Here is a 15,182-nt window from a genome sequence, read left to right as displayed (position 1 = left end):
TGGTTAATTAAAAAGGCAACTAGAACTTTTAATTTTTTACGAATCTTTTTATTGGTAAAAGATTTACGTAGCTTATAAATTAGCTTACGTAAAGAACTTTTGTATTCTCATGTTTTAATTACATATATGAGGGGATTCGCCCCATCGTCAGTACCTCGCTCTTTACACTAAAGCTTAAATTTTATCCCAATTCATTAAGAATGACCCCTGAATCACAAAAGCCGTAGAATAAATAGTTGAAATTACTAAAAACACTTTAGCGTAAAGAGCTAGGTATCATAAGGAGGTGAGCCCCTTATATGGGTAATAATTTCTGTTTGTTTTAAGTTTTATTGCTGTTCCTTACTTCCAGCTGAAAAAGCTTTTTCACATTTATTTTTTATTTATTTTTTTAAATAATGCTAGTAAATCCTGCTCTCCCTTCATGGAAGTTTTCTTTTCCCATGACAAATTCTCGATGGAAAGTTCCCCCAGCATATCCCCCTCTTCTCAACCCCTCCCCCCAACCAAAAAAATCCTCCTGAAAACGCCTGTATACTTCCCAATAACCATTACTATATGTAAGCACAGGTCAAAGTTTGTAACTTGTTGCCCCTCCCACGGGGACTGTGGGGGAGTAAGTCGTCCCCAAAGACATAGTTATAAGGTTTTTCGACTACGCTGAATAAAATGGCTATCTCAGAATTTTGATCCGTTGACTTTGGGAAAATAATTAGCGTGGGAGGGGGCCTAGGTGCCCTCCAATTTTTTTGGTCACTTAAAAAGGGCACTAGAACTTTTCATTTCCGTTAGAATGAGCCCTCTTGCAACATTCTAGGACAACTGGGTCGATACGATCACCCCTGGGGAAAAAAAAAAAAAAAAAAAACAAAAAAACAAACAAACAAATAAACACGCATCCGTGATCTGCCTTCTGGCAAAAAATGCAAAATTCCACATTTTTATAGATAGGAGCTTGAAGTTTCTACAACAGGGTTCTCTGATATGCTGAATCTGATGGTGTGATTTTCGTTAAGATTCTATGACTTTTATGGGGTGTTTCCCCCTATTTTCTAAAATAACGCAAATTTTCTCAGGCTCGTAACTTTTGATGGGTAAGACTAAACTTGATGAAACTTATATATTTAAAACCAGCATTAAAATGCGATTCTTTTGATATAGCTATTGGTATCAAAATTCCATTTTTTAGAGTTTTGGTTACTATTGAGCCGGGTCGCTCCTTACTACAGTTCGTTACCACGAACTGTTTGATGACTCCTGAATCACAAAGGTCGTAGAATAAATAGTTGAAATTACAAAAAATTCTTTAGCGTACAGAGCGAGGTATTTAGAAGGAGATGAACCTCCTCATATGCATAATAATTTCTGTTCGTTTTAAGTTTTAATGCTGCTCCTTACATCCAGTTGAACAAACTTTTTCGTGTGTATTTTTTCAATTTTTTTTAAGAATGCTAGAAAATCCTGCGCCCCCTTCACGGAATTTCTCTTCCCCATGATAAATTCTCCATGAAAAGACCATCCTAATCCCCTCCCCTTGACCCCCTCCCCTCGACCCCCTCCCCTCGACCCCCTTCCCCAACCAGAAAAAATCCCCCTGAAAACGCCTGTACACTTCCCAATAACCATTTCCATATGTAAATTAAATATAAAAAAAATAAGTCTTTTTAACGGAAAGTAAGGAGCTACATTAAAACTTAAAACGAGCGAAAATTACTTCGTATACTTGTAACTTGTAACTTGTAGCCCTTCCAACGGGGACTGTGGAGGAGTAAGTTGTCCCCAAAGACATAGTTATAAGTTTTTTGACTACTCTGAATAAAATGGCTATCTCAGAATTTTGATCGAGTGGCTTTGGGAAAATAATTAGCATGGGAGGGGGCCTAGGTGCCCTCCAATTTTTCGGTCACTTAAAAAGGACACTAGAACTTTTTATTTCCGTTAGAATGAGCCCTCTCGCAAGATTCTAGGACCACTGGGTCGATACGATCACCCCTGGGGGAAAAAACAACAAATAAACGCGCACCCGTGATCTGCCTTCTGGCAAAAGACATAGAACCTAGACATAGGACATAGACATAGACATAGATATATTTAGACATTAAAACGAAATTTGCATATTATTTTTTTGGCTAATTGGCTTTCTCATAGTTTTTTCATTAGTTTTCTCATTAGATTTTGAGAAAAAAGGAGAGAGGGAGGAAGCCTAGTTGCCCTCCAATTTTTCGATTACTTAAAAATTTTAATTAATTTTTTACTTAATTTTTTACGAACGTTTTCGTTAGTAAAAAATATACGTAACTTACGAATTACCTTACGCAACGAACTTCTATATTCGTATGTTTTTCTTGTGTATATGAGGGGATTCACTCCTCGTCGATACCTCGTTCTTTACACTAAAGCTTAAATTTTTTTCCAATTCCTTAAGAATGACCTCTGAGTCACAAAGGCCGTAGAATATATAGTTGAAACTACTAAAAATACTTTAGCGTAAAGAGTGAGGTGTTACGAGGAGGTAAACCCCTCATATGAGTATGAGTTGGTTCGTTTCAAGTTTTGATGCTGCTCCTTACTTTCAGTAGAAAAAACTTTTCACATTTATTTTTTCATTGTTTTTTTTTTTTAATAATGCTAGAAAATCCTGTGCCTCCTTCATTGAAATTCTGTTCCTCCATGAGAAGTTCCTCCGTGGAAATATCCTACCACATAACCCCCCCCTCAACTCTCCCCTAAACCCAAAAAATCCCCCTGATAACGTCGGTACACTTTCCATGAACCATTACTATATGTAAACACAGGTCAAAGTTTGTAACTTGCAGCCCCTCCCACGGGGACTGCGGGGGAGTAAGTCGTCCCCAAAGACATATTTAAAAGGCTTTTCGACTATGGTGAATAAAATGGCTGTCTCAGAATTTTGATCCGGGGACTTTGGGGGAGTAAGTCATCCCCAAAGACATAGTTATTAGATTTTTCGACTATGCTGAACAAAATAGCTATCTCAAAATTTTGATCCGATGACTTTGGGGGAAAATGAGCGTGGGAGGGGGCCTAGGTGCCCTTCATTTTTTAGTCGTTTATAAAGAGCACTAGATCTTTTAATTTTTGTTAGAATGAGCCCTTTTGTGACATTTTTGGACCACTGAGTCGATACTGTCACCCCTGAAAAAAACAAAACAAAAAAAAAACACGACCCGTTTTCGGTCTTCGGGCCAAAAATACAAAATTCCACATTTTTGTAGATAGACGCTCAAAACTTCTACAGTAGAGTTCTCTGATATGTTGAATGTGATGGTGTGATTTTCGGTAAGACACTATGACGTTTAAGGGGGTTTTTTCCCTATTTTCCAAAATAAGGCAAATTTTCTCAGGCTCGTAACTTTTGATACGTAAGATTAAGTTTAATGAAACTTATATATTTAAAATCACCATAAAAAATCCAATTCTTTTGATGTATCTATTTGTATCAAAATCCCGTTTTTTAGAGTTTTGTTTACTATTGAGCCGGGTCGCTCCTTACTACAGTTCGTTACCACGAACTATTTGGTGGACAGATTACTTGCCCTACCTTTAAAACCCTGTTGAACTAATGTTGTGCAACAAATCTAGACAGACAAGGAAAAACTATTTTCAGAGTGGCAAATAACTGCACGTTTTCAAGCCTTATTGCTCTTCGGGTGGGGGAAGGGATTTAAGATATAGAAAGAGCAAAAAATTTAAAAATTTATTTTTATTTTACAAGTAAAGTCTGTTTCTCTATGATCTCACATGTTTAGAGCTTCCAATTTGGGCTAAGAAAAAATCAATAATTTCATCCCTGGCTTTTCTGGGGCTTCTATTCTTTTTCGCTGTACATTTTCCCTTACAGGCTGTTTAGTTAAACTATTTTACGTCGTAGAAAAATTATTGCTTTTTTTATTATTCTATCCTCCAAGTCTTCTCTAGCGGTTATAAGAATAAATGAAAGCGTAAAATTTAGGCGATTCTTAAAAAGACAATTACAACGGGGTTAGAGGGATCGGTCTAGCGGGGTTAGAGGGATCGGCCTTCTCTAGCGGTTATAAGAATAAATGTAAGCGTAAAATTTAGGCGATTCTTAAAAAGACAATTACAACGGTGATAGAGGGGTTGGAAGGTTGGATATTCATGTTCTTAGAAAAGGTAAGTTCACTCTTGATAAATAATACTCCCATAGCTGCTCGTAGGCCTCTGTTCACTGAGTAGCAACCCAAACTGGCTGCTTAGAAAATGGACATTTTGGCAAAGGCTCTTAAGTTATGTTTCTAGTATTTGGTTTTCTTTTTGTGTATGGATGGTGACTGTAGAGAGTACAAATTAAAACCCATAAAATTGGGGCACGTTAAAAAGCAAGAAGAAATAAATGTCTTTCATTGGCCTTGTGAATTTATACTGGTTTGTATAAATATATGAGTTGGCTAAAAGGCTTTCTAAATCCATTCTAACACATAATCGTTTTTCAGGCATTTTGAGTAATGGGTAAGACGAAATTTTCGGAAAACTGGTTTGGGAGGGAAGACGGGACTGGACGCACAGTGCAAAAGTAGTGATGATGACAGTTCATTTTACTGCAAATTATGCGTAAAGAACCTCAGCTGCCAAAAAGGGTTTCAAGCTCTTCTTCAACATGCCGCCAAAAAGGAACAAGATGAAGGCGTCAACTATGCTAAACCCACGTCAACTCAGACTCATTGGGCCAACTTCAACCGAAAACAAGTCACAAGCTGGAAATGCTGTACCAGAGAAGAAGTTTGAGATGTTCTGCGAGAGAGATGCGGCTTCAGAGGCAGAAATAATACGGGTCTTGAAGACCATAGCTATTTCTTTTGCTGCATCGTCGTGTGATGGTGTTGCCGATATCTTTCGAACTATATTCCCGGGTGCTTTCCCGGAAAGGCTTCTCGCTAAATGCCAAAAAAAAATGACGTACTTGTTGACGGTGGTAATTTATCCTTATTATAGGGAAATTCTGGCTGAAGATATCCAGATGTCAGACATTGCACTGGAATGTATGAGACCACAAACAACGCTGGGGTAAAAGAGCTCCAAATAAGGATCCGGCAATGGTCGAAGGAGGAAAAACTAGTTATTGCTCTGTATCTTAGAACATATTATCTGGTACTTACTACTAGTGAGGATCTGAGCAAAAAGCTCCTCCAGTGTATTGAAGATGAAGGACTGCCACTTGAGAAACTGTTAATGCTTGCGAGCTCATAGTCCAGCTGATAATAAGAAAGTTTAGTCAATTGTTGAATTGGAAAAGAAAAGTGGTATTTAAAAGGTCTTTAAATATCATTACCTGCAACATCCACTCAGTGCATAATGCGTTCCAAAAAGGACTACAAGAACCCAGGGAGAAATGTTCTGATATGATAATTGCTCTTTACCATTTCTTCAGCGGATGGTCTGCTCGTTGTGACGATTTTAGCCAGTGTCAGCTAAAAGTTACGACTCCGTGACATGAGTTCGCAAAGCACGTCCCCACTAGGTGGCTTTCCATGGGAGAAGCTCCAAATCGCTTGATCGAGCAATGACCTCCTCTCATTGAATATTTTCTGGAATTCTTGCCAAAGAAAAAGGGTTTAAAGCACTTTATTTCAACTCCGAAGTATCTAAAAATTGTAATTTGGCTAAGAAAGCCAATAATGAAATCTGAAATAGTTTGTTTTGAGTTCCGCGAAAACTTTCCCTGTATTCACTGGAGTGTTTCAATGATAAGAACCGTTGATTCATTTGCTGAATTTTGAGTTGCCCGCTTATGCACAGTTCTTCTTGGACAGATTGTACGATCCGATGATGTGAACCATCACCCCGCTGTTTGTTAAAGCGTATACAGTGCCGCAGAAGCATATCTAGAGGAATCTTTGTGTAATCAGCGGATCTTGGCAGCACCTGCTTCTTGAAAAGCGACTCAGAAAGATAGGAAACTTACTTTTTCCTAGGAGTTAGGAAGGACGTCGAAGTTGCTTTACAGTAATCGTTGGCAAAATACCTTCTGAACATGGAGTTTTTCCGAAACCTTAGCTGCTTCAGCCTTCCCAAGCCAGATTCCCAGCCAATGGGCTGCAGTGATGCTCTCTACGTCGCAAGAGATCTTCTGTTTGAGACGAACATAGAGAAAGTCTAGGGAGAATGGTTATTATTACAGTCAGACCATGTGTCATCACCCACGAACAGTAAACGAATCAATAGCTATTGGCAAAATATCCTAGAACTGAAGACACCATTTGTTGATGTGAAGTATCAGACCTTGGATTGAGTAGTTAAAGCAGCTCATTTGCCCTACCATGGAAGTGCAGACGTGGAGCGAGAATGCAACAATGAGAACAAACCCGAGCTTGTGCCGATCACAAAGAAACTGCTGTGTTTGGCCAGATCAGCTAGACCCCTCTACGAACTTTACCTTATTGGTCGAAAACAGGATGAATTGGGGAAAAAAAAGCTTGAAGGTGAAAAGAAAGATGCTGAATTGGCAGTCGGTGGCTGGTCCAGACGAAGCAGAAAATAGCGGAGCTCGAGTAAAAAAAGAGAAGGCTAAACAGAAGATAAAAATCGGTAATACAGTTGTGAAAGAAGCAGGAGAACGTCTGAAGATAGCAGTAGAAAAGAATGACTTTTTGAACATTGGTCTGGCTCATAGCATGCTGGAAGCAGCACTAAAAGCTTGTTCCGAAGAAAGGGAAAGGGCAAATGATGCTAAATCTGTGGAAGTACTTGTTTTGAAGAGGAAATCAGCACTGATCGATTGGCTTTCAAAAAAGCCTAAGAAGTGATGGCGCTGATTATGTTAAGGGTAACTCTACCCTTTGTTACACTCACTCATGAACGTCAGTTGTACGGTTTATTCTTGTTCGTAAACATTAAAAAGTTCTGCTCTGCCAATGTTGCTTGTTCCTTTTACCTTAATCGAAGTTGTGCTTTTATTAAAGTTTTCTTTTTGTATGAGCAAATAAATTAATCGTCCAGGCTTCTTTTCTTTTAAAGTTTCTTCTTTTAAAGTTTTCTTCTTTTCTTTTCTTCTTTTCTTCTTCTCATTTAAGACTTCCAGGCTTCTTTTCCGTAACCTCACGGGCCTTTAGAGGGTAATGATGATCATAAGGCAGTAACTTGGACTTTTGTAGTTCATCTGCCTGTACTCTGAGTGCCGCTTGGTAGTCACTTTTTGTCACTTATTTTAGTTGTAAAATAACAAAGTCACTTTTTTTGGGAGCATCGTTGCGGCCAACCCCTGGATTAACCATGACGACTACAAGGAAAGATTACAAAATTCAAAAGACCTGATCGGTTGGCTTGAAAACACTTGTGAAAAGTCTTTCGACGAATCTCCTTTGACCCGTTAATATAAGGTGATGCTGTATCTTTTCCAACCAACTCTGGTCTAAGAAATTTTTACAAAGCAGGGATCGAACGTATATGTCGCTATGTCTTGTTGCGCATGCAGGAGGGCATCGAGTCAATTCGTTTCTAGAATCGCAAGTGGTGTTTAATTGCTATGTTTTAATTCATAAAAATATGCTATTGTTTTAATGAAGTAGTAATTATATCGTTTAAAATTCGTATAATTATGTGTTATTAGATATACATATATATATATATATATATATATATATATATATATATATATATATATGTATATATATATATATATGTGTGTGTGTGTGTATATTCATATAATTATATCTTTTGACGAATTTAAGGGATATTTGATTTATTCAGGATACTTTGATGAAAATCAAGCACATTTTGGTTGACGAGAAAAAACACATTAGATTTGGCGATTGGAGTGCCTTTGATGTAAGTCCTTTTGTTTTAATCTGACTATTTTCTCTGCTTTTTCTTTTTTAGTTTGGAATTATTATAGTTTAGTTTATATTTAGCTTATGAATTGAGCTTTTAAAAGAGCTTATTCGGGTTTGACATGTCCGCTATATAATAGAACACTTTATCACGCTATACAAAATTGCACAGCACATACTTTATAACAAGACACTGGCACATCATGTTTTACTACCATTTGCTATTCGTTAAAATTGGTCTGTATTAAGTATTCGTTTTCCTTAATTATTTCTTTAATTAATTATATTTCCTTTAATATTTCCTTATCGTATTAAGTATTCGTTTTCGATAGTCATATTTCTTTTTTTGTACTTGCACCTATGCCACCTTAGGATTTTATTGTGGCACATCTTTTATAAATGAAATATGCTAAAGCAGAAAAATATACGAAATGAAGTTTTTTTTCAAGATCTTAATCATAAATAAATGGAAGCAAAACAAAGTAAATATATTAAAGTAAGAAAAGGTTTTTCATAAATAGCCCTCACTTACTAATTAATAGAAATAAATTAAAGTAAATCTATTACATTTATAATATATGGGAGAATTTGTATGTTTGCATATTTTGCACTTTGTATGTTTTTACTACCTCTCCACATGTCTAACGGGCATACAGCCAGGAATGAAATTTATTTTTAATGCTCTTCCTTCTTTTTTTTGTAGCTTACAGTAGTAATAATGAAAATGACAATTAAAATTGATCTACCTAATCAGAAGGATTAGTACAGTTAATGATCTTGAGCCTGATTATGAATAGTTTTAAGATTGATCCGGATCAGTCCTCAATGTAGGGACGAAGAGGATAGGCATCCGGATAAGTCAGGGTACTAAGTCTCTGACTTGAGGCATGCAACCGAAATTTCAGTTGTCATTGGTTTAACAGATGCAATAGCTGTTTAATTAATTGTTTTAATTAATTTAATTTAATTGAAAACAGTTACAAATTTCCTAAACTTGGAAAACTTTGAGTTTTCCAAAACTATGAAAACTCTATCCATAGGCCTAATATATTTTATCTCACCTTATTTCGCTCTTCAGATATTTAGAAAATTCTCTTGTTTCTAAATTTTTTTATGTTCTCTTTTGTCAGTCACTCAAATAGTCAAAAAACAGAGTTTTTAAAAGAGTGACATGTCTGCTACATAATACAGTGTGTTGTCACACTATCCAGCAATATACAGCCCATAATCGTATTGTACAGCACATTCTCACTCACTGAAAAAATTGAGAACTGGAGTTTTTAATGGGGCTTTATCAAGTCGTGATGTGCCTGTTGCATACTACTGCACACTATCACGCTGTTCAGCACGCAGCACATCTCATATTATAAAACATAGTATCACTCACTCTCTCAAATGATTTAGGAATGGGGCTTTAGTGATTCTAAAGTTTCTGCCTATATAATACTGCAGATTATCACACTATTCAGCGCTGTGCAGCACATTCTCACACTATAAAGCACAGTCTCAGCCACTCAAATAGTTGTGAAAGGGAGCTATTAATTAGGCTTAATCGAGTTTGACGTATCTCCTATATAGCATAGCACATTGTTACACTATTCAGCGTTATGCAGCCCATTCTTACATTAGACAACACATTCTCATTCACTCAAATAGTCGAAGAATGGAGTTTTTAAAAGAGTTGTAATTGATTTTGACGTGTCTGGTATGTAATATAGCACATTGTTATACTATACACTGTTATAAGACACAGAATCACATTCTCGCTCACTCAAATAGTTAGTAAATGGGGGGGGGGGGGGTGTATCGAGTTCAACGTGTCTGTTACATATTACAGTATATTTTCACGTTATTCATTGTGCAGCACATTCTCACATTGTACGGCACAGTCTTACTCGCTCAAATAGTTAAGAAACGAGTGGGGTAATGGGGCTTTATGGAGTGTGACGTGCCTATTATATAGTGCAGTATATTTTCACACTATTCATTGTGCAACACATTCTTGCATTGTACGGCACAGTCTCACTCACTCAAATAGTTGGGGAATGGGGGGGGGGTAGTGATAGTGCTTTATCGAGTTTGACATTCCTGTTAGATAATACAGGATATTTTCTCACTTCATGTGCAACACATTCTCACATACTGCACCGTCTCAATCACTCAAATAGTTGCGAAATGGAGCCCGAGAAAAGAGTAGAGAGTGTACAACTAAGGAAAACTCATATCTACTTTCTGTCAATGCCGGATATATTTTACTTTTAAGGATCTTTACACCCCCACCCCCGCCCGTCCTTTACTCTTGTGAATTGCAAGGCAGTTCGAGCTTGTATAACCCAATGCTCCACTATCCCCTAAGTTTTCACGGTTTCCTCAGATTTCCCCGAAAGAAAATTCAATCATTTCGATTAAGTGAATTGAATAAAATCAACATAGATAAAGCAAATTAAATTGATTTCCTCAGAAATTAACAATCGTGTATTGACGAATGTGAATTTTAAGGAAAGCGTCGAAGAACATAATTTTCTTTCGTGGGAGTCTCGGGGACCAAGCAAAATTCAGGAATAGTCGAAACAGGGAAATGCATGAAATACAGAGATGGCGAGGGCGCTTGAAATCCTTGAATTTACCATTTTCATATTTTAAAAAATCATTTCCTCCCTTTTCCGAAAAAAAATCTGCGTATGGGGTTGAGTTGAAGCACTGTCTTCAGAAACGGATTGTATAACCATATATGTGTATTCTTACATAATTATTACAAATTTTCAATAGTTACGACTTTTAATTTCAGATTGAAATACTGAACAAACATCTATTTATAACTAGCAAGCCAGTTATCTACTTAGTCAATTTATCGGAAAAGGATTATATTCGAAAGAAAAACAAATGGTAAGTTGCATACTTACTATGCTAATAAAGCAGGCATTTCGTAATTGAGTTTTGTGATTAGAATTTCTTATCCTCCCATACTTTGCCAATTATGCTAATTTCTTTTAAATTTGTGTTTCCTCAGGTAATTTTCTGAGGCTTCCAAAGTTTTATGCGAGTTTCACATCGTACTATTTTTATATTATTTGGTTTTTATAATGTCCTTCATAAAAAAGATTCCAGGGCCGTATATGGCCTTCTGAAGTTTTATCCCACTTTCATACCTTGCTATTTTTAAGCTATCGGGCTTTTATAATGTCCTCTGTATAGAAGATTTCAGGGCAATACGCCCTGAAAAGTGAGATTATCTCACTTTCATACTTTGCTATTTTCGGGTTGTCAACACCATCTGTATAGCTGATTTGAGGGCCATGTGTGGCCTTCTTTAGTTGTATCCCACTTTCATACCATGCTATTTTTAGATTGTTCGGCTATAATGATGTCCTCTGTAAACCAGATTTAAGGGCCCTGTGAGGGCCATATGTTGCCTTCTGAAGTTGTATCCCGCATTAATATCGTGCTATTTTGGGATTATTCTGCTTTTATGATTATTATCTATAAAGCAGATTTGAGGGCCATGCAAGGGCCATATTTGGCCTTCTGAAATTGCATTCCACTTTCATACCATGCTGTTTTTGACTATTCGGCTTTTGTAACATCCTCTGTAAAGCAGTTTAAGGGCCCTGCGAGGGCCATATGTTGCCTTCTGTAGTTGTATTCCACTTTAATATTATGCTACTTTTGTAAATCATATGCTAAGCAGATTTGAGGGCCATGCGAGGGCCATATTTGGCCTTCTGAAATTGTATTTCACTTTCATACCCTGCTATTTTTAGATTATTTGGCTATAATTATATCCTGTGTAAAGCAAATTTGATGGCCACGCAAAATCCATTTTGAAGTTGTATTCCACTTTCATACTATGCTAGCTTTAGATTATTCGGTTTTTATAATATCCTTTGTAAAACAGATTTCCAAAGGTGTGTTGTACCTTCAAACCAAGTTAGCTTTAGATTATCCTGTTTCTGTAACACCCTCTGTAAAGCAGATTTGAGGGCGATATGTGAGCTTTCAAATGTATATCTTACTCTGGTTACTCTTGTTACTTGGTAATTGGTAATTTTGAACAAGCATGAATTTTTCTTTTACTATATATCAGTTTCTACTTTATCATATCCTCTTTTTATTTTCATTCACTTAATATAAAGTTATTTTTTGCATTTTGGCAATTTTGCTAATTGGTAATATTTACTAGAAATTGTATTAATTAAATACCAATATTTAAATCAGTAATTGATTATTTGGAACAATCATGAAACAATTTCTATCATATATCAGTTTATTCTCTGTTTTTTTTTTTTAACGTTAGCTTTCCTTTTTATCTGATAAATTTTTAACGAGATATCCTATTTCTATGTTTTCATCCTTAATACATAGTCATTTTTGGCATTGTGGTAATTTTAGTATTTTGGTGATATAAATTGGTACTTATACCAACTCATTACCAATTCCCGTTTGGTAATTGCTAGTTTTGAACAATCAGGAGTTTTTTTTACTATAAATTGGTTTTGACTTTACTATGTCTTCTTGTTATGTTTTCATTCGCATTTTTGGCATTCTGGTAATTTTGGTAATTATTAATATTGATTGGGAATTACACTAATTGCCACTTGGTAATTGGTAATCTTGAACAGTCGTGAATTTTTTCTTAATTTATCTGTTTCTAATTTACTGTGTCTTCTTTTTTGTGTTTTTTTTATTCGCACTATAGGAACATTTTTGGTCTTTTGGTAATTGGTGATACTAACTGGTAACTATACTATTTAAATACTGATATCCAATCGGTATTGATAATTTCGAACTATCTTAAAACAATTTTTATGATTTTTATGACAGTCTATTCTCTGATTTTTGTAAACGGTATTTTTCTTTTTTTTTTATAAATTGTAATGAACTACCGTATCCGTTTTTTACGTTTTCATTTGCGCTATGTAGTCATTTTTAGTTTCATATTAATTTTGAAAATTGGTAATTATGCCAATTTATTACCAATTATCGTTTGATAATTGATAATTTAAACAATCATTAAATATTTTTTTATTATATATTAATTTCTATTGTGCCATGTCCTCTTCCTGTGTTCTCATTCGCACTATATAGTCAATTTCGGTACTTTTGCAATTTGGATAATTGGTAATTATGCTAATCAAATACCAATGTGCAATCGTCAATTAATAATCTTTTTTAACATACATCAGTTTATTCTCTGTACCAGTCTATTTTTAAGGGTATCCTCACTCTATTTTTATGGCACTGGGTATCTACCAAGTGACATAAAGCGATCGCAAATTCTGTCGGTCTGTATGTCTGTCCCGCTTTTGCTACTTTAGGCACTTCCAGGTAAGCTAGGACGTATCAGGAACCAGACCAGATTAAATTAGAAATTGTCGTTTCCCTGGTTCGACCATCTGGGGGGGGGGGGGGTGGGGGGACGATTAAATCGGAAAAATTAGAAAAAATGAGGTATTTTTAACCTACGAACGGGTGATCGGGTCTTAATGAAACTTGATATTTAGAATGACATCGTGTCTCAGAGCTCTTATTTTGAATCCCTACCGGATCCGGTGACATTGGGGGGAGTTCGATGGGGAAGCCTAAAATCTTGGAAAACGCTTAGAATGGAGGGATCGGGATGAAACTTAGCGGAAGAAATAGTTACAAGTCCTAGATTTGTGATTGACATAACCGGAATGGATCCGCTCTCTTTGGGGGAGTTGGGGGGGGGGGGAGTTCTGAAAAATTGAGAAAATGAGGTATTTTTAACTTACGAAGGAGTGATCGAATCTTAATGAAATTTGATATTTGGAAGGATATCGTGTCTCAGAGCTCTTTATTTAAATCCCGACCGGATCCGATGACATTGGGGGAGTCGGGGCTGGGGGAACCTAAAATCTTGGAAAACGCTTAGAGTGGAGGGATCGGGATGAAACTTGGTGGGAAAAATAATCACAAGTCCTATATACGTGATTGACATAACCGGAATGGATCGGCTTTCTTTGGGGGAGTGGGGGGAGGGTTAATTAAAAAATTTAGAAAAAATGAGGTATTTTTAACTTACCAAGGAGTGATCGGATTGTAATGAAATTTCATATTTAGAAGGACCTCTTGACTCAGATCTCTTATTTTAAATCCCGATCGGATCCAGTGTCATTGGGGGGGGACCAGAAATCTTGGGAAACGCTTAAAGTGGAGAGATCAGGATGAAACTTGGCGGGAAGAATAAGCACACGTCCAAGATATGTGACGGAAATAACCGGACCGGATCCGCTCTCTTTGGTGGAGTTCGGGGGGGGGGGGGGTAATACGTAAAAATTAGAAAAAATGAGGTATTTTTAACTTATGAACAGGTGATCAGATCTTAATGAAATTTGATCTTTAGAAGGATCTTATGCTATAGAATCCCGACCAGATCCGGTGACATTGGGGGGGGGGAGCTGGAGAGGGAAACCCGATATCTTGGAAAACGCTTAGAGTGGAGAGATCGGGATGAAACTTGATGGGATGAATAAGCACAACTTATAGGTACGTGATTGACATAGTTGGAACGGATCCGTTCTCTTTAGGGGAGCTGGGGGTCGTTAATTTGGAAAAATTAGAAAAAATGAGGTATTTTAACTTAAGAACGGGTGACCGGATCTTAATTAAATTTGATATTTAGAAGGAACTTATGTTTCAAAGCTCTTGTTTCGAATCCCGACCAGATCTGTTGACATTGGAGGGAGTTGGAGGGGGAAACCAAAAATCTTGGAAAACGTTTATAAATGCCGTAGATACGTGATTGACGTAACTGGACTGGATCCGCTCTCTTTGGGGGAGTTACGGGGTGGGGTTCAGTGCTTTGGCGAGTTTGGTGCTTCAGGACGTGCTAGGACGATGAAATTTGGCGGGGGTGTGAAGGAGCTGCACAAATTGACTTGTTAAAGTCGTTTTCCCCGATTCGACCATCTGAGGGGCTGAAGGGAGAGAAAAAATTAGAAAAATTGAGGTATTTTTAACTTACGAGTGGATCATCGAATCTTAATGAATTTTGATATTTAGAAGGACCTCGTGATTCAGAGCTCTTATTTTAAATCCCGGCCGGTATTAAGCCTCTGATTTTCCTTTTAAAGCAATCTGTTGATTCTTGGAATTTTGCCAGAGCTCATACCATATGAGCTCTTGGCTCTTCCGACCTCGTCACAAGTGCCATATGAGCTCTTAACTCCTGCTTCATTTGCATTTGGCATTTTGGTAATTTTGAACAAGCATGAAACAATTTTATCATATATCAATTTATTTATCAATATTTGTTATCTTTCCTGTTTTTTTCTGATAAATTTTAATGATATATCCTCTTTCTATGTTTCTATTTGTGCTATATAGTCATTTTTGGTATTATTGTTACGTTAC

General features: G+C 36.6%; 1 protein-coding gene across 2 annotated transcripts in view; it reads left to right on the top strand.

The window, feature by feature from the left end:
• The window catches only part of LOC136028345 (obg-like ATPase 1), a 93,393-nt gene that overhangs the window by 39,008 nt on the left and 39,203 nt on the right, over nucleotides 1-15,182 (top strand). For both annotated transcript variants that reach the window (XM_065706131.1, XM_065706132.1), the window contains exons 6-7: nucleotides 7,729-7,806; nucleotides 10,597-10,694. In XM_065706131.1, the coding sequence (XP_065562203.1) occupies nucleotides 7,729-7,806; nucleotides 10,597-10,694 (176 nt within the window). The remainder of the gene's footprint in view (nucleotides 1-7,728; nucleotides 7,807-10,596; nucleotides 10,695-15,182) is intronic.

The sequence above is a fragment of the Artemia franciscana genome, chromosome 6 (assembly GCF_032884065.1).
Source record: "Artemia franciscana chromosome 6, ASM3288406v1, whole genome shotgun sequence".
In the NCBI taxonomy this organism is placed as follows: Eukaryota; Metazoa; Arthropoda; class Branchiopoda; order Anostraca; family Artemiidae; genus Artemia; species Artemia franciscana.
This window is presented reverse-complemented; position numbering and strand designations above follow the sequence as displayed.